The sequence below is a fragment of the Pungitius pungitius genome, chromosome 21 (genome assembly GCF_949316345.1).
Source record: "Pungitius pungitius chromosome 21, fPunPun2.1, whole genome shotgun sequence".
NCBI classification, from domain to species: Eukaryota; Metazoa; Chordata; class Actinopteri; order Perciformes; family Gasterosteidae; genus Pungitius; species Pungitius pungitius.
The window spans coordinates 14,511,971-14,535,199 of record NC_084920.1 but is presented as its reverse complement, the minus strand read 5'-3'; the positions used below and the strand labels follow the sequence as shown (position 1 = coordinate 14,535,199).

The 23,229-nt window shown below is 45.9% G+C and overlaps 1 protein-coding gene across 5 annotated transcripts in view; it reads right to left on the bottom strand.

The window, feature by feature from the left end:
• Positions 1–23,229, bottom strand: part of LOC119212892 (ankyrin-3-like) — a 68,507-nt gene that overhangs the window by 4,649 nt on the left and 40,629 nt on the right. For 3 of the 5 annotated variants that reach the window (XM_062559880.1, XM_037463746.2, XM_037463747.2), the window contains exons 31-43: positions 21,075–21,229; positions 20,752–20,963; positions 20,417–20,624; positions 20,135–20,231; positions 19,796–20,024; positions 18,937–19,062; positions 17,698–17,820; positions 17,166–17,192; positions 16,450–16,531; positions 7,561–15,279; positions 5,818–5,892; positions 4,331–4,462; positions 3,983–4,126 (exon numbers count right to left, since the gene is read on the bottom strand). In XM_062559880.1, coding sequence (XP_062415864.1) covers positions 3,983–4,126; positions 4,331–4,462; positions 5,818–5,892; positions 7,561–15,279; positions 16,450–16,531; positions 17,166–17,192; positions 17,698–17,820; positions 18,937–19,062; positions 19,796–20,024; positions 20,135–20,231; positions 20,417–20,624; positions 20,752–20,963; positions 21,075–21,229 — 9,329 coding nt within the window. Of the gene's footprint in view, positions 1–3; positions 4,127–4,330; positions 4,463–5,817; positions 5,893–7,560; positions 15,280–16,449; positions 16,532–17,165; positions 17,193–17,697; positions 17,821–18,936; positions 19,063–19,795; positions 20,025–20,134; positions 20,232–20,416; positions 20,625–20,751; positions 20,964–21,074; positions 21,230–23,229 lie in introns of those variants that run through there. The other 2 variants (XM_062559882.1, XM_062559881.1) reach the window with 2 other exon arrangements.

Sequence of the window (23,229 nt, the reverse complement as noted above, 5' to 3'; positions counted from 1 at the left end):
GGTGGATGGCAGGAGTAAAGGGTTAACGGGTGAGGGGATTGAAGGGGGAAGGGGAGACGAAAACATGGGGAGGGGAGAAAGGAAGGAGGAAGGGAAGGGGAGGGTTGGATGGTGGAGGTGATGAAAACACTTGTAACATCTAACATTTGTTCAAAAGTCAGACAGGTGTAACACCCCTTATTTCTTTATGGCCACTAAGGGGAAGCAGAGTGAGCTGTAAACACAACATTGAAATGTTATCACTCATATGAAGCTCTTATGCAGCTCATAGGAAGCTCATATGGGTGAAATTAACATTGTCATTCGTTTGCAGTCGTATTTGAGTCCAGCACTATTTGTTCTTCTCTAAAAATGTTGTATATATAAATTATATAAATATCAACATTTAGCGGATAAAGAGACAGATATTTCCTCAGTAGTTGGTGGAGACCAAAAATGGAGCATAAAGAGAGAAATTCAAACACGACTCCGGACGAATGCTGCTGCTGGATGTGTCAATTTGCAGCTACTTGTGAGCCATCTCAGCTCTTGCTGTGTTTTCAAAGGTGTTGCCCCAAAGTGGCCCACAAAAAAAAGAATGCTGCGTTAAGGATTCTCCACGAGTGGGGATCCCTGTGTGACTGCTGGATCAGCGATACACACATCACAATGGAAACAGAAAGCAAAGACACAATATAGAAAGGAAGAAACTTCGCATGTACTGTATCCACAAAGGGCTCTTTAGGACGTGTTGTAGTTAGGTCAGCCAAGCCCAGACTTTTAAAGACCATTAAAACGCAACAAGAGTAAAATTAGTGAGGACGGGTTTCAGCCTGATTGTCTCAATAAATATATAATAGTTTATTTTTAACGTATGAGCAAAGGCTCAAGCAGAATTCAGGTAAGTTAGTTGTGTTGAATTCAACAAAAAAAGGCAGAGAAAAGCAACATTTGAGGCTTCTAAATGTAGTATTCAGGAACAGAACGATCTCGCTTGAAATAGGAAGGGACACCAGGAGGGAGGGGGGAGGGCGGAGGGGAGATAGGAAAGTGATGCTTTGGGGTTGGAGAGGGGGAACAATGAGGTGGGGGAGGAGGAAAGGGAGAAGATGAAAGGGAAGAGAGGGGAAGATCTGGAGGAGGTGAGGAGGCACATGTTAAATAGAGAGAGGTGGGAGGAGGAGAGTGGATAGGAGGAGAGAAGGGGATAGTAACTGGCAAAGGTGGCAGGGGATGAGAAAATGGGAAGGTGGGGTAGCAAGGAGTAGAGGTGGTGCAAGAAGGAGGAGGAGATGGGAAGGTGGGAGAGGAAGGAGTAGAGGTGGAGAGGGATAGGCGAGAAGGCCGAAGAGCGAGAGGAGGAATAGACGGAGCTGGAGGAGACGAGGGCAGAGGCAGGGCCGAGTCAGGAAAGGGATGAGGAATAAGCAGGCGAGGAGAGAAGAAAGAGGAGCAACTAGAAGGGCTTTGAGGGGAGGAGGGGAGAGATGGGGGGTTTGGCTGGGTTAAAAAGCAAGGGTGAAGAGGAGCGACGGGCAGAAAGTAAACGGAAGGTGAGGGAGGAGGGGACGAGCAGTGAAAGGCGGAGGAGGGAGAAGAGGCAGGAGGAGGGGAGGGGGGAGAGAACGGGGTGACACGGCCTGGATCGAAGGGGGGAGTCGAAGGAAAGACGAAGGTAGTGGGAGTATAGAGAGGGCAGAGCGGCCGGGGCGTTTGAGGACTCCGATGGAACGTAGGAGATCTAAGAAGCTTTGGAGCTACTAAAATAAAACACACGTCACCACGAGACAAAAGAAGAACAAACAAAACAGTTAGACAGAACTTGAAAAGACACACAAAAGTTATGAAACAGATGAGTGCAAAGACAGGGACATGAACGTGGTCGATGAAGAAGTGAAGCTGCAGAAGCAAAGACTCATGGGATTGCGGATCCCGCAGTTGATGGGAGTAGGCGGGGAAAAGCAGAACAGCTTCCTTTCCATCAGTGGAGTAAAGATGATATACGTTCTGGCTTCAGAGCAGGTTGGGGGGATAAAATAAAACTGAAGTTGGTAGCGTTAGTATAAGAAGAAGCTGAATATATATATTTTGTAACAGGAAGTTTTACAATACAGTGACACTACCAATTAGACCAGAGAAGAGAAAGTGAAAAGTCTTGTTGAAAGGGGCAATAAGGTTGGGGATATGCTAATGCTAACGCTAGCCGTACTAGCTGTGGGCGTCATCTGGTCAAAACGCAGGGAGGCTTTACAGATGAACTCACTCCCCACAGGACTTGTGTGCTTCCGCCGATACTTTAGTCGGCCTGAGCTCAGCGGCGAGGGTCAAAGCGAAGCCGGATCGAGGGGGGGGGTGGGGGGGGGCTGCTGAGGTTAGCGTGTAGCGCAGTCACTGGTGGAAACTAGCTGGTTAGTGAGCGCTGAGGAGGGGAATCGGCTGAAGGAGTTAGTCGCCGAGAAGCAGGAGAAGAGGAGGCGTGAGGCAGTCTGCTGGTCTCAAAGCAGGAGAAGCTGCAGAGGAGCGTAGAAGCTGGGAGGCTCATGGAGGGTGGGGGAAAGGGGCCCAACCCCCCCCCCCCCAGGAGACGACAGAGACCGTACAGCTGTAGCGGTAGTTACACAGAAGCAGAATTATACACTGCACACTTTGAAAAGGGGTGTTTGGTTTTCAGCCCGCCTGTGGGGCGTCGCCAAGGCGACCGCGTGTTGAAAAGGCTCCACCCCCTTTCAAAGAGCGGGCAGCCTCTCACACAAAGCCGTAGGTAGCCATGCATTTGTTGACTTTTTTCTTTTTTTTTTTCTTTTCAATCTGTTAAACATCGGCTTCATTTCAGGTCATCTTTGCAGAAAGATGCGCAATTCCTCGTGCTGGGACGAAACCCAATCAGAAGGATCGGCAACCAGGTCCATTTCAGAAGTTTGCCTCGCCACTATAAAGGCAGTGGTTAACACGTCAAGCAGTGGAAGCAGTGGGTTAGGAAATGTTCAATTATTCTACTAGAAAATATAATAATAGAAAAGTATTTTACAGGTCCGATACCTGCATTGTAACTGTCAATCGTTTCCAAAATGTTGTTTGGTGATACTCCAAAATAAAGGGATGACAATGCACACACCTGCTGAAAATTATTAGTAAAAGAACGCTTCCTTCGTTAGGGAGCTACACACTCTTGTAAAAGAGTAGGCTTTTGGAGCTGGGAAACGTTCAGCGGATCTTAGTGAAAAATGCAAATCAAAGTTCTGAGATGAACCTCATTGGTCCGTCGTAATCAGAGAATAAGGGGCTGCCACATTTAAATTTTCATTTGAGAGGAAAGAGAGAGAGAGTTAGAAAGAGAGAAAACACTTGCCATGCTGCTTAAAGCAAGCATGCAATTGTTATAAATTGGTTGTTATAATTATGTTTCTCTGCATTATGCAATAGCATACGACAGAAATTGACAAAAAGACGATGTGTTGTGTAGCAGTTCAAATTGTTATGACATACACGTAAACATGACTATTGTTACACCAGATGAACCTCTGCCCTTTCGCATCTGAGGAAAATGAGCCTCATTCAGAATCCCATTGGGATCATCAGAACACATTGTTCAGATGGGACAGAGACACCGGTTCATTGGCAGCTTACATTTGCTTCAGGTTTCATGCTTACAAAAAACAGACAAACATACTAACGTCTCATGCACCCAAAAAGGTACAGGTTTTTACAGATGTTCCAATGACTGAGTGCTACTGATTAAGTGCACTGCCTAGTGTTGAAAAACAAACCAGTGGACTCGACTCTGATGCTATTACCACCTGAAGGTCCATCAAGCACAATGGACCCGGCGGGGCATTGCTTCATTTTGGTCAAACTCTTAATGAACTTCCACTATTTGGTTGAGCCTAATTGGCTCTGGCGTTTGTTTTACACAGTCTGGTCTGAGAGAAGGAGGTGAAGGAGGGTGAGGGGATAGACTGAGAGATAGACTTAAGAAGTTCAGCTAGGGTGGGCTACACTTTACCATCGGACTGATCCGGGAATACTGCGTTATCATCGGCAAAGCAGCGTGTGCCTGAAATGTTACCGTAGTCAAATATGGGCCCCTCCAGCAAAGTCACAATATCCAACCGATTGATCTTTGTCAGCACCGCAGTTAAAGCATCCGCTGGGGAGACGAGAGACAGAGAGAGAGAGAGAGAGAGAGAGAGAGAGGCAGAAATGCATTGAATAAACACCACACAACCTCCATATTGATGCATTGTTTTCTCGAGATAGGAAAATGAAAATGTTTTCTCGCGAGGGACACGACCGCCAGCGGCCACATCCCACTGCTCTCTCCGTCACGAGGTCACGGCGGCCCGCTGCTTACTTGTGGCGTTTTTACCGTCCCTGTGCACCCATTTCTTAAGGAGCATGAAGCTCTGTGCCGTCAGGGAATTGGGGTTTTCCACTCTGATGAAGTTGATTTCATCCACAGAGAAATCCAGCTCCCTGGCCAGCTCTGAAACGGCAAGAGGGCAGAACCATGAAGACGCTCGACGCCAATTCTAGAGGCTCATTTTCCATTAGTGACCCGTCCAAAAAATGACTTCACTTAACACAAATCACAACATTTCAAAAAGGGGATCGACGGCACAGAAAGGGCTTAACAAGACGAGAGTCAGCTGTCTGATCACATGTGGTGCAAACCGATCGCTTGTGTAGAGACATGGGAAATATGGAGAGGGAGGCAAGCTTTAAACTAGATTTCGAGGCTGCAGCCATTACAATTCCCCCCTCGGACCCATCGGGTCCCGTGTTACGAGCTGAACTCGGATGGACGTTGTCTTTGAGGAGTGAAATGCGGCCGGAAAGTTAAAAAAAAAACAAAAAAAAACACAAGAGCACAACGTTCAGTGGCTCATTCGCTGCAGCTCTGCAACGGGAACACGCGTTAATTATGGATTAGAATTCACGCACTGGGTCAACGGACCGGACGGAGAGGCACACAACTACTCCTACTCAGATGGACGTCTCACAGAGACACACACACACACAACACACACACACACACACACACACAACACACACACACACACACACACACACAGCTGGGCAGTGCTGCAGTGCAGGCGGTCAGGCTTGGAATAAACTGCAGAGGCCCCACCCTAATCGCAGATGGACTACATATGTACCTAAAATGACATCCCCAAAAAATATATATATATACACATGACATGGAGAATATAAACAGCTGTTTGTACAGGCTTCGTGCTGTAAGAATTAATCACACATAACGTTTGTGTTTTCCAGCACCTGACCTCCAATTTTCCTCATCCTGAGGCGCGCGTGTGTGTGTGTGTGTGTTCTTAAAGATTCTCTTGATGAATGACAATGTTTCTCCTTCCTTGTTGCATCAGACGTGTAGTGCCGATGATGCATGTGGTGTAAATGCCACTGCGGTGCGGCTCGGTTTGCACGTTTGTAGTCTACAGATCCACCAGATGGCAACAAACGCCGTGGAGCGGTGGCTTCAGCTCACTCACTCACGCTCACTTTGTCATGAGGCACGTTTCCTATCTGGTCTTCATCTGTGCGTCATGTTGTCTGAGGGATCCTCCGGATGTTTCCTCGTTTGTTATTGTCCCGACTTTCTTTTTATCATTTATTATCATGCATAAAAATATACATTTTTCACACTGTTTTCACCTTCTTCGTAATCACAAAAACAATCATTTCAAACTCAAACTAGCTGTTGTACGCTGAACGGATTGAGATTTAAGTTTCTCTTTGTGTCGTATCAATTACCAGAATAAAGATCTTCCTTTTCAAGCCTGTTTTTGTGCGTTTTTGTGTGTGAAATGTGAGTCAACTCACCAGTCCAGCTGAGTCCGAGGTGGTCGGCTACTATGGCCATACGGAGGTCTGTTCTCTCACAGGGACTCTGAGGGCCTGTGGCGAGGAGGCAGGGAAGTGCGAGAAACAAGCAGTTAAGACGGCACTTTATGACAACATTCCCCAAATTAACTTAATGTTGAACACTAGATGGCTTCAATAAAATGGCCACAGAGGTAGATCAGTGATGAACGGAACAGTTTGGGATTGTGAACTTAAAGTTTGTCTATTTCAGATGTGTTTTAAGTATAATAACTACTAAATACCTGGTATACACATGCCTACTTAATTAAAATGTGAAATTGTGTCTTTATTTTGGGCATTTTCTGACGTGATAATGATATGGAACCCTGTAGTGGTGTCGACTGAACAAACAAAGACTAACTTTAGCTCACCGTCCCACCTCTAGAATAGAATATGAAATAGAAAAGGGAGTTTTTCTGGCCAGACGCTCCTCAATGATTCAGTCTAGCATAACGGAGGCTTGCTAAAATTAGTTGTTTGACATTTTGGGAAATGTGCTGTTATGAGGACAATTAAAAGAGTCTGGTTTATACTAATGTGTTCTTTTTCTGTTTTCTTAATTATTAAGCTTTCGGAAAGTACTTTAGTAAACATTTCCATATTGTCTTTACTCTACCCGCCTTCATGCGTTGCCGAACAAGTACAACTAAACAAAGAAAACCCCCAAATTATAATGAAAAATAGTAATTAAACTACAGCAGCACCTACTTTTAGACTTCACTATCAAAGAACATCAGCGAGACATAAAATCAGTATTAAAACAAGTATGAGGATGTGTGCGGCCAGAAAAGGAAAGAAAGATAAATCACAGAATCACGACATAATACCCAGTAGTATTAGTATTTGTAGTAAAAGTTTAAAGAGTTTAAAGAGTTTTGCATGACATCACTAACGACAAACAACTACCATCAGGCAACATTCCCGCTCACTGATGAAAGCAATTCATGGCTTCAACTTGGGATCAAAAGAATCCCGCTGCAGCAGGGTTCCCATTGACGGACTAATCCAACAAGTCCGCCCCTCTGCAGCCTGCTTCCCGATCGACAAGCTCAGCCAATGAATTGTTTCTCACAGTGTTTTCAGGGGGCAGAAGTACCATCAAAAAGGTTTCTACAAACCAGGCAAGCAGACCAAAACAAACACAAGGTCGTATCTTCCACATGTTGCGTCTTAATCTGGTCGAGGTGAGGGGGGGGGTGAGGTTGCAAGCTAACTCGACCTACGTTGTGAAATCAGTGTGTGTGTGTGTGTGTGTGTGTGTGTGTGTGTGTGTGATAGCCGAGTGTGCTTACTCGCAAACCAAAACTGATCACTAAAAAAAGTGTTTGTTGATATTGAAATTGCATAAAACACAACTACAGTCTGTTGTAAAGCTTCCACCAGCCGTTAATGCAATGAAGCACAGATTCAGACATCGCTTTCCCGAAAACCGATTTAAACATCAATCAGCATGAAATCAGGAATCCAGCGGCCGACCTTGAATATTGTTGATACTGCCATCGATCCTCTGTGTCTAACCTTTTATCGGATTGTCTAAATCAGACAGCACAGGACACAGATAACAAGAATGACGGGAGGAAGAAGAAGAAGAAGAAGTGACAGCTACACTTACGACGTCACATCACAAGGTAACCACAACAGCTACATGCATCTCAGAGAGAAAGATACGGAATAACAAGTGTTTAGAAAGAGTTTACAAACTAGTCTGCTTCTCCGTGTCAGTAGCCGCGATTGGTTGATCAACCTTACTCCCTTCCTCCTTCTGCTCTTGCTCCTTCCCTCCAAGTGTCCGCCTACTCTTCCTCCTGCTCCTCCTCATCCTCTCACTGCGGGCCTGCTCAACCTGAGCTCTCACATCTCTAGCAGATGGTGTTGATGTGGTGGTGCTGGTGGAGGTGGAGGTAGAGGTAGAGGTGCGTGAAGGGCGGGAACCTCTAGAGGCTCTAGAGGGTTCTGACATGGAAGTGTTCCTGGCAGTGCTAAGGCTGCAGCTCTCTTCGTCCTCGGTGGCCGGTGTCCTCCCCTCTAACTGTCTTTCAGCCTCCTCGGGAGCGCTTCGGTCCAAACGTTCGACCGCCCGGCTATCGACCGCCCCGGTTTTAGCCCTTTTGGAGACGACCGCAATGTTTTTTCGCCCTGTGTCACTTGTGCTTACCCTACATGTGGCTTTCACCGCCCTGAACCCGTGGTCATTACTGGATCTGCCTTTAGCTAGTTGTTTATCAACCCTACTGGTTTTCATACTTCTACCAATAACCACAGACTTGGTTGGAACCTGCTTCTGCTCCGGGGGACAGGAGGAGCGTTTCATGGCTTTCATTACAGGGATTCTAGATTTAGGAAATAAATAAAAAGGGTCTAATCTTTCCCTGACATTGTGGATTGCATATTTCCTTGCTTTACATGTATCAGAATTGTCTTTTACAATTGAGTGACTTTGACTGCATAGTTTGTGCGCGCACGCCCTGACAGGTAACCTGGACTTGCATAACTTGACTTTGACTTCTTTGGCTGCTGTGTTGGTTATTGCTACATTAGAATCAGCCCCACCTTCTCTTAAGTTCTCCTCTAGCTGGCTGAACGATGCTTCTATCCTGCTGACCTCCTGCGTAGTGGGTCCCACGGAGGACAACAAGCCGAACACAACATCGCCCGTCTGAATGACATCTGAACGAACGCAATGGGAGGCAGGGTGGTTGCTGCTGGTATTGCCAATATGTGTCGACGGTGAGGAGGGAGAATCTGTGCTTTGGTAATGTGTGGGATTTTCAGAAGTCCCGTCCAAATGGCTGGAAGTCCCTGAAGGAATTGTGAGATTTAAATAATAATCTGTGAGGCATGATGGTCCATTATTCAAATAGTCATCTGCCAAGCCTGACGTATGAAAATAATCTGTATAGTTTGAGGTTGCAGAGTAAGAACTATCTATAGTTGTTCCTGAGGTTTTGTCAGAGGGATCAAAGATGCCTGATTTTCTACATTTAGAACTGCTATTTGAAGCATCAGAACTTTTATCAGATGACAAGTTAAAGCCTGTTCTAAAAGTGGAGAATTTAGGCTCAGTGTTGGAAGTTGAGTCTCTGCATGTGGTGTAGCTGCCAGTCACATTTGATATCTCTAGTTGGACAGTAGTGGTCTGAATGGAGACATGAGGGACTGTTAAAGTATCTATGGGATCCTGAAATATAAACTCGTCCCCATATTGTGAGGAGGCATTAACCTCCGAGTCCCTGACCCTGTACCTGCCCGCTGAGTAGTTATGCTCACCAATCTGAAAAAACTGGAGCCTCTCCTCCACCATGTCCCTCTTGCTCATGTCAATCGCACCACTGCGCGTCATCTCAAACATCTTCCCTTCATGGAAGGGGAATGGGTTCGGCTCGCTCGTTGGCGTGCTATCGTCCGTTGGTGTTCGGGCTGGGGTCGTGTCTGGTGTCGTGGCCTGAGACTGGTCATCCACTGCCAGTCCAAAGGGCTTAGGCTCACCATTGCTTCCCGTCGCCCCGCCCAGGTCAACGACTTCTTCTTCTCCACCTTTACTGGGCCAGGGGTCAAAGTCCAGCCCCTTAGTGGCAACAGTCTTAAAAGTGGAATTAAACTCCTCTTCTAACTTATAACTAAAGTAAGTATCTGAAAATCCTTCCTTATCAGACTTCTGTTCCTGAATTTTAGCCCCGTTATTACTCACACCGTCGGGGGTTCCGCCATTTGCGGGGGGTTCCTTTGTGAAATTTTCCTTTTGACTTTCCTCTGGGGTTTTCTCCTCTTCAATAACTTCCAGTTTGGTGGGAGGAAAAGAGCGGTCAGTGGACCTGTACGTGTCCGTTGCCCAGACGTCCCTCCGGCTGTCTGGAGGCCCAAGCTGGCGTAAATCTGCCTGCTCGCACAGGCCGTCATCCTCATCCTGAAGTTCATACCCATCTAGGGAGTCAATTTCTGTTGCATCGGTGTCATGAGAAAATTCGGCAGTTGTGGCTATTGAACAGTCCGTGATTGACTGGTCATTTCCATTTTGTTCATATTCGTAGTCCTCTCCTTTTCCATTAGAACCGTTGGAGCCATTGGTCCCACCATTGGGTTCTTTGTTGTTTCCATTCTTGTCATGTTTTTTGGATTTAGATGCCTTTTCCTTCTCCTTCCTCTTCTCCTCCTCCTCAGAATCTTTCAAAGACAGTTTCCTACAAGGAATGGTTTGAAATATTGACTCGTCATTCGAATGACTGTCATCTTCCCCCGGGGACACTGGGGTAGGGGGTTGGATACGTATAATTGGCTCGGTCAGCAGGTGATTGTCATGTTCTTCCTGTAGGTTCACCTCCATCATATCTGTCTCAGTCTCTGAAGAGCCGCAGGAACCTTTCCTCTCAGGGTCAGACATTTCTGAAGCCGAGTCCAAAGGAGGGGGAGGAGGGAACTCAATATATGCAATACCTTTGTCTTTCGAGATCTCTTGGTTCACTTTCTTGGCCATTTCATCATGCAGGCCATTGACTGATGTTTCTTGCTGGTTTATATTATCAGGGAACTCCAACTGTTTGTCATTACTCTTTGTGTCTTGTTCATTAGCATTAGCCAGGTCTGCTTGTGTGCTGTGAACAGTAGTTTTGCTTTGTGGTAGGACCTCTTTGAACGAGAAAACGTTGTTTTGTTCATCCTCCTCTGATTCTTCAGACAACTCAATAATTGGGCTGTGTTTCCCGAGCATGAATTCCATAAAGCCATCAGGGGTCCTGGCCGTGAGGTCGTAGCTGACCTCCTCAGAGCTGGGGGTCTCTGGTGTAAGGGGGCTTTTCCCTGAGCTATCTATGAAAGACACCTGTTCTAGAGTGTCATCATCTGGGCTAATGGGGCTGAGTGCTGAGTTCTGTTTGACTGTGCACAGAGCTCCTTTGGCCTCCCTCTCTCCCTGCCTTCCCACCTGGACACTGATATAAACGGGTAATGTTTTAATGCCCTTAAAGTTCTCTTTGGTTGTTGTAGCAGCTGGAGGGGTTAGGATTTTCTCCAGAGTGTCCCTAGAGCTGGAAAGGTTGTTGGAGTTGGAATCTTTGGGTGCATTATCTAGAATTTCAAGGGTCTTGGCACGTGTTGGCTCAAGACTTGCCTGTATTTTGTTCTTAGATAATGTAGGTATCTGTGAAGGTTTAGTCATTGTCTGTTTCTTAGTCAATTCATTATCTAAAGTGGAAGGCGATAATACAGGAATTCGGGTTTCTGTCTTTTTTCTGAGATTTTTGTTTAGGGATTCTTCTGCTTCATTTCTCGACCACTCAGATATTATTTCTCTGGAAGCACACTCATTTTTTGTGCCTTGTTGGCTCTTTTTAGAATCACTTTCTTTCACTAATAGTCTGTCAGTATCATGGACTCTCTGACCTTTATTGCGGTCTTTAATATCCTGAGTAATAGTAGAGTCAATATCTTTTCCTTTACCGACTGATTTTTGATTGTCCGTTTCACTCATTTGTTTTTGCAACAAAGGCTCCGGGATGTTTTTGTTTAGAGACTTGTCTTCTGAATGTTTTGGAGTTTTAGATGTTGATGATATCAGATCAGGTTTACTGGTTTCTGTGGCAGTACATGGATCTTTCTCATTGTCCTTTTTCGGAGTTACCTTTTCTGATGCTTCAGATACTTTCAACGTTTTTGCTCCTGCAAACTGATAAACAGGAAGTTTGCTCTCCTGCAATTTCTTTATTGAAGGTTTTGGCTGTACTAGAGGAGGAGTTTTAGTTGGACTAGATTGATTTTGTTTTTGAGCCTCAGATTCAAACTTCATCCTAACAGCACTGACTTTAGATGTTGATTTCACATGAGAGGGAGAAGAGGGTTCAGACTCACTGGTCTTAGTTTGGTGTTTAATTTGATCCTCACTGATATGATGGAGCGTGCTTTTCTGGGGACTGCTTGGTAAGCTGGAACTTCTCTTTTCAGTTGCACTACCAAACATTTTATTAACAGAAGGCTCCCTGAGTTTGCTTTTACTGGCCCCCTCTTCTGCTTTAGGTTTCTGCTGTGTTTTTTCAGGGGTACTGCAGGCTGAAGTAGGCCAGGACCGGGGTTCCTTCGGCTCTCGTCTCACAGGCTTTTTCTCGGGGGACTGCAACTCATCATTGAGCTTCTCAGTTTTGTCACGGAAGAACTGTGACACCTCACTGAGTTTTTCTTCAGCCTCTTTTACTGATTGATCCACCCTATCCTCATAAAGGAGCTTATCTCGGCTCCTGTCATGTTTATCCTCTGTAAATCGCATCCAAACAGCATGTTTAGGGCTGCCCTGCTCTGTGGAGTAATGCAGCACTGTCACCTTATCAAACTGAGATGGATCGTCTCTGTGCACAAACTTACCAGACTTAGGGGATCCATCTTTGGAGGACTTAGAAACAAACTCTCTTTTAGGGCTTCCATGCTGCTGACTCTCAGTGCTACGGCTAGCACCACTCTCATCAGAAATTAGGTGGTGTTTTCTGTCAGTCGTCATTGCCGACTCCTCTGTGTCAGAGTGAGACAGCGGTGATGCGTCAAGTTTTTCTGAAAGAAGCATTTTCTCAGCATACCTGTACGACTCGCCTCTGATTTCTGATAGCTCATCGTCACAATACTCAATGGATTGCTGGCTCAATAGTTTCAAGGCTTTGTATGAATCGTCTGCTATAAGCTGGGCAGAATTTGGGCGACTGTCTTCCTCCTGTGAAAGAGGGGTGTTAACTCGAGACGTTTCTAGGAAGGTGGGCAGAGATTCCTCTGCATTAAGTTCTTCTTCTTCCCGTTGGGCCTCATCGTAGTCAGTAAGTTCCCTAATTCCATGGTCGCTCTTGTACACATAAAGCTCGGGGTGTTTCTTGGCTTCCCTGAAAATAACCTCGGTCGGCTCAGCTGCACTGTGGCCCTTTTCGATATGAACCTCAATTATCCTTTCAACTTTGGGTTTGGACTTACCGTCTCTGTCAAGAAATCTAGGAGTCAGCTCATCACCTTTTATAGAATCCTGGTTAGCTTTGTGTTCAAAGAGGCCTGCTAGTTCTTTAGATGGGTCCCTGCCTGACTGGAAAGCTTTCATGATATCTCTAACTGACATACCTTCCTCTATCATCTCTGCGCCATCAGTGAGTTTGGGCTTGTGATAAACCATTCTAGTTGTTGTAGTGATTTGAGTTTCCTCTTTAAGACACACACTTTTGCTCATCATGGAGTCCTCTTCTGGCATTTTCATGTGCAAGGCTTTGACGGAGCTTGTTGAAGCTCCATCTGGCTCTATAGAAGGAGGAGCACCCGCAGCCTCCTCCACGAGTATAGGCTCAAAAGGATCATCAGGCAGCTCATAGCTCCTAATGTGGACCTCAGTCCTGGTCTCACTCACGCAGGGAGGTATGGGTGAATCCGTGAATAAAGGCTTGGGTCCTGTACTCTCTGCACTCTGAGGAGCAGAGGGTGTCTTTTCACTCCTGGTCTCGAACCCGCTGTCCGATAGTGGACTCTTATCCTGCTCATGGGACAGGTCCTCGGGTGACTCCAAAATAGTGTCCGTCCCCTGATACGATTCAGCAAGTTTGCAAAGGTCTTTCTCTGAGGGAGACCGCAGCATGCCTGAGACGGGTGGAGGCATCTTGAGTTTGTGCTCTTGTATCGACATCGATGGTTTAAGAACACGTTTCTGTTTCTCTTCCCCTTCCCGCTTTGCCTCCTCCTCGTACCTACATTTCAACTCGGCCATTTTGGAAAGTGAGCTAGCGCCTATGTCATTTGATAAAAATTCTACCACTTTAGCCAACTCTAACTCTTGGCTCGACATGGACTGCTGCTTGAGGAGGAGTGTGTGTTCTTCAAAAGGAAGGTAATGGTCTGCGAGGGAATTACTTTGTGCCTCCTCAATCTCGTCTTTGGAAAACTCCTCCCATTCGTCCTCTGAGGCTCTCTGCTTACCTGCAATAGCCTTCCCCTCACCCTTGACATCTTTCTTTAATATATTACTTACTTTCACTAAATCCTCTTTCACTTTCTCCACTAGACTAAAAGGTTCCTCGTCCTCTAACTTGGCCTCCTTTGGAGTGCCAGTATGTGACGTTTGAACCGTTTTAGCTGCTGTCTGTGTGTCTGTCTGCAGGATAGCTGTCATTCTGATCAGGTCCTTCTTCATGTCCGCCACATCTTTTAGTATCTCCTGGTTCGTAGTTCCAGTCGGGTGGATTATGGGCGGTGTGATGAACGGAGGGGATTTCATTTGGGCGTTTATTTTTGATGAGGTGACGCAGGAAGACAAAGAGGAAGAGGGAAAGGCACGGGAAGAATCAGGCAGCGCCATTTTGAGGGACCCTGGCCCTGGTTTGGCAGGTGTCTCTGGAATGACGTTGATTAACGAAAACACAGGTACTGTCACCGTGTTAGAAGGAACCGCCGAGCTGGAGGAGGTGGCTGCTGATCTCCGGTAAGCACCGCTTGTTGCTGCAGACCTACGCGGGGAGGACAGTGATCTCAGAGTGCCGTAGTTGGACACAGAATATGAGTTTATAGCTTCATTTATGGCTGCGCTGACACCAGTGGTCGCTGCCTGGGTGGTGGCCTGGATCCTCTCTTGAAGGCTGCTACTCCGCTCTGAGAGATGGCGAGAAGAAGGGGAGGATGGCGTGGAGGAGGAGGATGGATATTTTACAGGAGAAGCCGATCCGTTCCTCATGGACAACTCTGAGGAAGCGATGGTCGTCTGCCCAGTTGAGGACAGCGACGAGATAGACGACCTCCCTCCTCTGGATGATAGCGTTGAATCTACAGAGGTTTTCAAAGATGACATGTTGGACGTGCTTTTCGCAGAAGAAAGGTGAGGTGCGGCATCTGTTGTAATTGTGGACCCAAGGGCAGTTTTATAAAACCCCTTTGGCGATGCTGGAGCAGTAATAGAGACTGACGGCCTCTCTGCTACAGAACCGTTAGGTATTGAGTGCAGTGGGGAAGTCCTTGATGTGTATGCTGAAGCAAGCTTTTTGATAGATAATGGATCTGTTGCAGGTTTATATGGGCTTCCAGGGGACACAAGGCTGGCAGACCCCTGGACAGGGTACTGACCCAGCTGGACAACAGTCTTAATGGGTGAGGGCATAGTCCTATAAGACCTAATGGGGGATGAAGACATAAAGTCACTGACAGATTTCACTGGGGAAGACTCCATGGAGGCATTGATTGTTGCGGCGCATGCAGGCGATGGGGAGGACAATGGCCAGGAAGTTTTCAATGGAGAAGCAGCTGGTGAGCCTGCCGGTGAATCGGTACAGGTGAGGGAACCCCCCACTCCGACGGGCCTTGTTTGGCCAGGGACGGTAATAGGAGCAGGCGACCATGGTGGGAAAGGTCGGGTTGGAAAGACAGGTTTGTGAGGGTAACCAGCAGGCAGTGTTCTTGCTGTTGTGCTTCGCTCAACTGCAGTTTCTTCAGATGGATTTGTAAAAATAATGATAAAAGATGGGGGGGAAAAAAATAATAAGGAATGTGGAATAGTAAGGATAACGAAATTTATGGTGGGGAAGGAAAAGGAATACAAAATGTGAGAGAAAAAAAGAGATCAGAGGACGAAGAGTTTATCAGTGACGCAGTCCTAGTATCAAGGAAGGAAAAATAGCAGTTTTATGAAGTGCTTGTATACGAGTTTTGGTTGAGGTTGAAGTTATGAAACGAAATGGCTGATTCAAGATGAGGAAATAACGCAAACAGGGAACATTATGAATAAACTGAACAAAGCACATAGAGCAGCAAAGTATATCTCAAAAGGCAATGGCATAGACGGACAATTGAAAATCGAAGAATGGTAGGACAAATGCAGCAGGATCAACTCAAAAACGAATTTTCTCTTTGGACTTCAAATGTTCTCAAATCAGCGCATGGATTCTGGCTGTAATTTCAATCCGCTTTTTAAGTGCCTTTTATCCGTTTGGTCCAAAAATGACTCAATAATAGATCTACCAAAGACCATTTAGACACTATGATACAACAGAGCCAACGGCCTCAGAAGATTCCATTTTTCTCATTTATAATATAAAAAACAAATATGACAAAATGTTTTTTTTCCAAGACCCATTTTGCCATGCAAGATCAATGTGAACTGAAAAAAAAAAAACTCAAAGAAAGCCAAACTCAAGACCTCCTAACATGCTTTTCTGTCCTACAAAACGCTGATACATCATCAAAAAACAGCTGTAAACTCAAAAAAAACATTTAATTTTGCTTTGACAGCCGTCCCAAATGCGTGAAACATTGAGTTGTTAAGTCAAAGAAAATTGGATGTTGCTGCACCAAAACTCAGCAGTGCAAATTAACCAAACAAACCCAGAGGAAGAACAACTCACAACGTGGGCAAGCACAGCACAAAAACCACTCATTGACCCATGCAAAAATATGTACCATGTCGTAAACAAGCATGTGGACGGTGCATGTTATGTAGGATGAGAAGTATGCATGTATTACATTAGGTAATTCACATCGGTCGACATATCGTTCACGCATATAACTAAAATGGTTAATGAACTTTAAACTGTAAACCTATCCAGCAAAAACTGGCATTATTATACTCATCAATTGGTTAGTGAAAATGTCAAAACTCACTCAGTGCAGGCTCGGCCAGATAGCTGTAGCGCTTACGTAAGGCTAGGGATGCAAAGGTATGACGTCGCTCTGGCTTGTCAGTCTGCAACAATAGCAAACAACACAAGAACCTATTAGTCCTATGTCCTCTACATTCTGCGATGTGGCCGATTGACTGACATTTGGACATTATAAATGTCAAATTAAAGCAAACCCAATGGTGTGCATTAGTTTTCTGTTAAAGTAATACAAAGCCCATATTTAACTGTTGCGTAAAAGACCAGGAAATTCTCTGCGGTTCAATAATCTTTTCTTTCTTTATTTGTAAGTACTGACATCACTATCTACAAGGAGTTTTACAATGCCAAGCTACCCAAATTAGCGTAAGTTAGTCATAAGGCTGAAAACTCTAAATGATAAGAAGCCAGTTTTAAGGTACTGTTACAAAAATGTTAAGTCTTAACTTAAGTACAATGTAAGTAAAATCAATAAATCTCACTGGTATCACAGTGCAGAGCGGAAGGGGCAAGGATAGCACAGAAAATATATATACCGTATATATTTTTTCCATATCTACCTTAGAGCATGCGAAACTGAGCAGCTAAAGAACAAGAACAGCTTGTATTGTTCTTGTAGAAGCGGAAAGAATAAAGCTAGTACGAAGCAGGGCCGCTATAGTTCTAGCGCAGAGGGCAGCAAATGGTGTGTGTGGGGGGGGGGGGGGGGGTGCGGTTTACCTCATCCTCGGCATCTGACTCCATTTCCTGGTTCCCAAGATGCATTGCAGAAACAGGGTGGAGTAACATAATGGAAAGCAGGGGGGGGGGGAAAGAAACAGGGTGTGAAAAAGGAGTGATTGACTGAAGCTCCAACTGAGACGAGAAGCTACTTTTAGCAAAAATAAAACACAGACAGAACAAAAAAAAGCTCCAACACTCAGCAGAAAAAAAACAGCCAATGAGTTCAAGCCACAAAAAGCCAGCCTTACAATCATAGCAAAAAAAAAAGCTTTTTGCACAAAAGCCCTCAGCTAAAAGCATGTCATCCAAATCAAATGGTAGGAAGGAACAACATGAAACAGCCAATGACAAGAATCCACTGCAGAGCTGTCCGGTCAACAAAGAGAGAAGCTCACAACAGATAAAAGACACGGTGGCGGCAGTCTGGCCGAAGACTCTCTGTCTTTCAGCTATCCGTCACTGGGAACCCTGACCGTGAGTGTGGTGGTGGAGATGGAAACAGAGAATGGAGAGTTCTTGGCCGGCGTACCTTCTTCACGGGAGGAAGCGTGATGTTCAGGTTGCACACGGCGGTTTGGGGGAGGCCCTTTGTGCTCTTACACTCCTTGAGGAACGAGAGGCGGCCGCACGGCTCCTGGCCGGGATCTCTCACCTGGAGACAGGACAATGCTTCTTTATGCACCTCGTTTCATCACTGCACATGGAACGCACACTTCAGGCTTACTTTTAACAATAACGTGTTTCAAATACAGCGTAATTAGACTAACCACAGTTTGAATCATCATCACTGGGGTATTCCCTTAAAAGGATTCTTATCAATTAAGATAAAAAAAATATATATATGTTTGACTTTGTTAATTTGCTAATTGGGCCAATGTTGAACAGACTGTAGGAAAAGCCACGTTTATCTGTAACGGTACACACACGCATCCCGGAAACCGTGAACCTGGGCGCTGCGCAGCTGTCACCAGAGGATGCCCGAGGATCGATTATGCGAAATGTGTGACTAATGGGCCGATCGATGACATCTGGTTGTTCATTGGTGGGCAGCGGGAACTAGGTTAGACCCCTGAGGACTGGGGTCACTGGGTGAGCCGTGGCAAGGCAGAAAGGGGAATAGAACAACGATGCAGTAATTTAACAGCAACACAACTGTCCCAGCGGTCCCTTTTCTCCAGACTTGTGCCCCGTAACGACGGCCCCTCTCCAGTACTAGTAATTGCAGCTCTTGGCATAGACTTTTTAAAATGGAGTAAGACACACACACTCCAAGGGTTGCATGTTTTATTGAAGTGCATTGATGCTTGGTTTCCGCCCGATGTTGTTGCTGCCTCAGCCAGAATTGATTGGAGGCGGAGCCTGCAGAGACAAACACAGTGAGGTCTGTGTTTGTCTCTGCAGCGCGGCTAGTTTGCTTGTTGTGCTTTACGGCACCCAAAACGGGGTTCACATGTAAATGTGTGTAACATTTGTGTTAAAGTCTGTTACCTCTGTCGGGTCTCCTCTCCGGGGCGGTTGCCTTAATAGACTCCAAATGGTACCTCAGCAAGTAGTAATAAGTAGAGGGGTGTTATTTGTAAATTGTGGGTTTCCTGCTCAGAAAGCCCCGTGTGGTGAGCGTAACGCACCCGCCTGCACTCCTATGTCGCCATTTTTAGGTCACTTCCAACAGGTTTCTATGTCATGATGGCTTATAAATCTTCCAGGTCCATATTCATGCCGGGGAAAGAGGTGGAAGCAATAGCGATGATGAGGGTGACGGCAGTACCTTGACGCAGAAGGGTAGACGGTTCTCCTTGAAGGCGTAGAAGTTGAGAACTAACTGCTGACCACCTTTAGTCAGAGGAGCCAGGTTTCCGTAGCAGTCCACATAGATGGGCCTCCCCTCCAGAACCTGCGAGAGCACATCGCAGAGGTAAGAACCCACGGCGAGGTCTGGAAGTGGCCTGCAACGCAACCCTCACAGCTGGCCGTGTCTTTACAGGAGAATTCTCCTCTGCTCTGACATTTAAACTCTGCTCTGTTGGCCTCATGTAAAACGTTACTCTCAGACAGTGGTTCTCAAATGGGGGTGAGATTTCTTTTAGAATAAAATAAAACTTAACATCCATCCAAATCCTTTTAAAAATGGCAACTTAATAAATATTAAATAAGTTCAGGTGATTTAATGTACCAGAATGCTTTGACCCAACCTGGCACACGCCCCCCCCCTGTCATCGCCTGTCAATCACGGCTGCCTCGAAAGCTCAAAAGTTGAAGGTGCGACCCACCCGAAGCTTTGTTAGAGAACGAATAGGTTGAGAACCACTGCTCAAAGGCACTTGTATTAACCAGCTTTACAGTTTAAAAATGTGTTTTAATATAAAACTTTCTCCACCTGCTGCACATGTGAAATGAAAAAACAAGACAAAAAAAAACGATTGTGGGATTAAACATTCAATTTAGTGATTGCATTCTATGGACAGGAGCTCTTGTGCTGTCCACACAAAGCTGGTTGCTTGCTATATGTGTTTAGGGGTAAGTGGTTATCGATAAAGGATTTACGCATGTGATAATCTATTAAAACCCTTAAAGGGGCCTAATTACAAAACAATTAATTCAGCCTCAAAAACAGAAAATATAACTACCTCTATGTCTTTGCTCCTGGCCACCTCCTCGAAGTTCTCCTGCTGCTCCAGGGTCTTGTCCACCTTGTCGTCCGTCATACAGAAGCACCTCAGTCTGGACTCCACTGGGTCGTTGGTCTTGGCAAACACCACGAACTTGGCCATGTAGGGAACGCAGATGAGCTCCCTGTACAGCTGCATGGCCAGACCCACCGTCTCTGGGATCTGGTGGCAGTCGGCTAACCAGAACCTGCACGAGTTGGAAAAATAAATAAATAAATAATAACGCAGCGGTGAACATTTCCGACCAGTATAAAACGGCTGAGAATAACTACAGCGCTGCACGCGGTCCGGTCTCACCTGGCAGAGACGTTGGTGGTGAAGGAGACGCAGTCGTTGACGAAGGTGAGGGGCGTTGTGCCAGTGATGTCTTCCCACTGTGCCGGCGACGTACCACCTGCGGGAACAAAACAGAAAGATCCTCTGTTCATAAGATTCATTTCTTTATACAACCCATTTACAGCGAACACAGATTTTCATCCCATCCTCAAACATCCCTTTCAACATCTACATAAATGATCAGCCTCTCCAGACATTTTTCACAAAATCAGTCCTCACAGAGAAAGCTGCCATCAGACACACCTGTGATGCTGCAGAGGAGGCGGAGACATGGAGTGGAGTCCCCTTTGTAGCCGTTGGTGAGCCCCTCCCCTGAGAGAGGCGGGATTGGGATTGTCATGGTGATGGGCTTGTGGAACTTTCTTCTCCTGGGCTCCACGGTAACGATGGGGCTGAAGGTTGCTCGGTTACCGAGGATTTTCTTAACGCTGTCGTCCGGTACCGGCTGGGCCTAGGAGCCGAGAGACCAAGGGTGTGTGTGTGTGTTTACTGAGGGCGTGGGTTTGTGTACATTTGTGTGTCAGTTGCTTCTGCCACTGTGGTCAAAAACCTGCACGGGAAGACAGAAGAAATCTCACCTGCAGTCCAACTTTGATCTTCTTGGTTAAGGCGCCCTCGGGGAAGGAAGCTTGAACCAATGGGACGCTCCGGCTGCACAGAGTCCCGCCCTCTGGTCCCATCTGATTGGTCTCCTGCCTGATTCGAGACACGACAGCAAAGTACTGTGGGAAGTCCTTGGTGATGATCCGGCAGATTCTCTTCCTCTCCAGCTCCTCAGCACTGTCTAGTTCTACAGGGAGCGCAAATAACACAAATAACACGTCAATGATGATCATTTTTAATAATTTGCCTCAACTAGCACTGTTGTCAGACTTTTCTATTTTACTACATCACACTTTACCTTCATCCATCCCACCGAGAATTTGATTGAGGTTGTCGTTCTTGTAGTCGTACAGGTGCTCCTTCCAGGTCTCTCCGTTCTCGCTGCGCAGCAGGATCAGCTCCCTCTCCTGGCCTCGCATTGAGCCAAAATGAGGGACCTCCACTATCACGGGCCTGGTAGGGTACATGAAGAATTAGATACATTTAAGACAGAAGAAATGGCAGAAAATGGGAAAATCCAGGAAACCGGTTTAGTTCTCTCTAAATACATTTATAGTTAAATGTGATGCAATGCAAGCTATAAAAGAAAGTGGATCCTTAAGTTGCCATTCAACCAATTAGATCATTCTACAGATGAAGTGAAATAGTAACAAAGAAGGACATTGTATGAATGTATGAATGAGCTCTGCTTCGCGATGACGCCACTGAGGCCGTGCTGCAGCTCGATGGGACGTTTTGTGCCATCCACTGGCGCCGCGATATGACAGGAACCCGGTGAGTGAGGGGTGAAAGCTGCGCAGCCCTTTCTCAAACCAGGCATGATGGCAACACACAAGAGAGCTGGACGAGCGCGCTCTAGTCTGACGAGGAGCCTTTTCTCAGCGCACAAAAGGGACAGAGAGGAACTCTATTCATCAATCATCCACAAAATGATCGTTCTTCTCAACAGCTTTCTGAATTCAGAGGGTTCAGGCCCCGCATGAACACAATATTGTTTCACGCCAGAAATATAGATGAATCCAGGTTTGTAAGCGGAGAGGAGATAAGCCACTTGTGCAGTGTTTGATTTTTGATCGAGGAATCTGCCCAGGAGATGTCTGGAACCAATTAACTAGGTCAATAGGTGTAAATTGTTAACGTTATATACTGACGGACAACAAAGTGTCACTCTGCACAACTTCCAACGTCTCTTGAAATAAATCACACTGAGATATTGTGGGATAACGTGAGAAACTGGCTGTGAAGAGATGAAGTAAAACGAGAGCGGGCATGAGAAGCGGAATGACGTGCGGCTCGAGGAGGAAAAGGCTCGTGCCCCAACAAGCGCAGTTCAGTCCCAACAGCCAATCCAAACCTTCCCCTGCAGTGACATCAGAGGCCCGCTGAAAGCTTCTGAAATGAAAACGAGTGCGATGGTCTCCGAGTGGAAGTGGCTGGAAAGTCACCGTGATGGATTCAAAGTTCTACTGCGTAGTTTTAGGAAGAATGTTTTCACTCCAAATGCCTCGCTGCAATCTTACCGTGGACAAACTTTTCTCAATCAGCTTTTTTTAATTACATTTATTAATAAATAACAAACTAGTTTGTCTCCCTTCCAAACGTCCTTTGATTTCTTCCCAAAACTACTTTGCGGTTTTCTAACAAATCAACAAAAATAAATCACATCCATCAGCATGAGTCAGCCTTCGGTCACGTCGTCTCCCTCGAGGGGAGGTGGGACGTACGGGAGCGATCGCATGGGGGGGGGGGGTATGCGGGGTGCTGCTACGTCTGGTTCCTACCCAACAAATCTAGTTCCTCTGGGTCCCAGCTGAAGCACTGGACTAACCAGGCTCTCGCCTTCATTAAGGGCCGGCAGCTTTCGGGGAAGGTGGAGTTTACTGCGTCCGCAAGATAATGAAACACCCACGCATGATTGCACACGCACACACACACACATACGCGCGCACACACACACACACACACACACACTCTCGCAAAGTGAGTGAAAGCAGACGCCCGTGAGTTGCATCAGTGAAAAGATGTTTCTTGTGTCCATTACTCATCAGTGACATCAGCGTTGGCTCCTACTCACTCACAAGAAAAGTTTTCCGGTTGATGTAGACACACAGAATTCTTATATAAAGTAAAAGTAGTTACACCGCAACGGATTTATACCAAATGAAAAATACACAAGTGTTAAAATATGATCACCAAAGAAAATAAGGTATTTGATGATCATTTACTAGTTGATGATAATGTAATAATGTGCATTTTACTTCAGGTGGTAACAGTGCAGCTCTTTCATTTCTTTTGACAGTAAGAATGTGCTGCTACATTCAACAAATGGGTTCTTTTCAACAAATTAGTAATGTGCACATATTTACTAAATTTTTCCACACTTTAGACTTTTAGACCTATTATGGATGCTGCCTTTACTTTGCCAAAGCAGGAACTTGATGCTTGAGGACGAG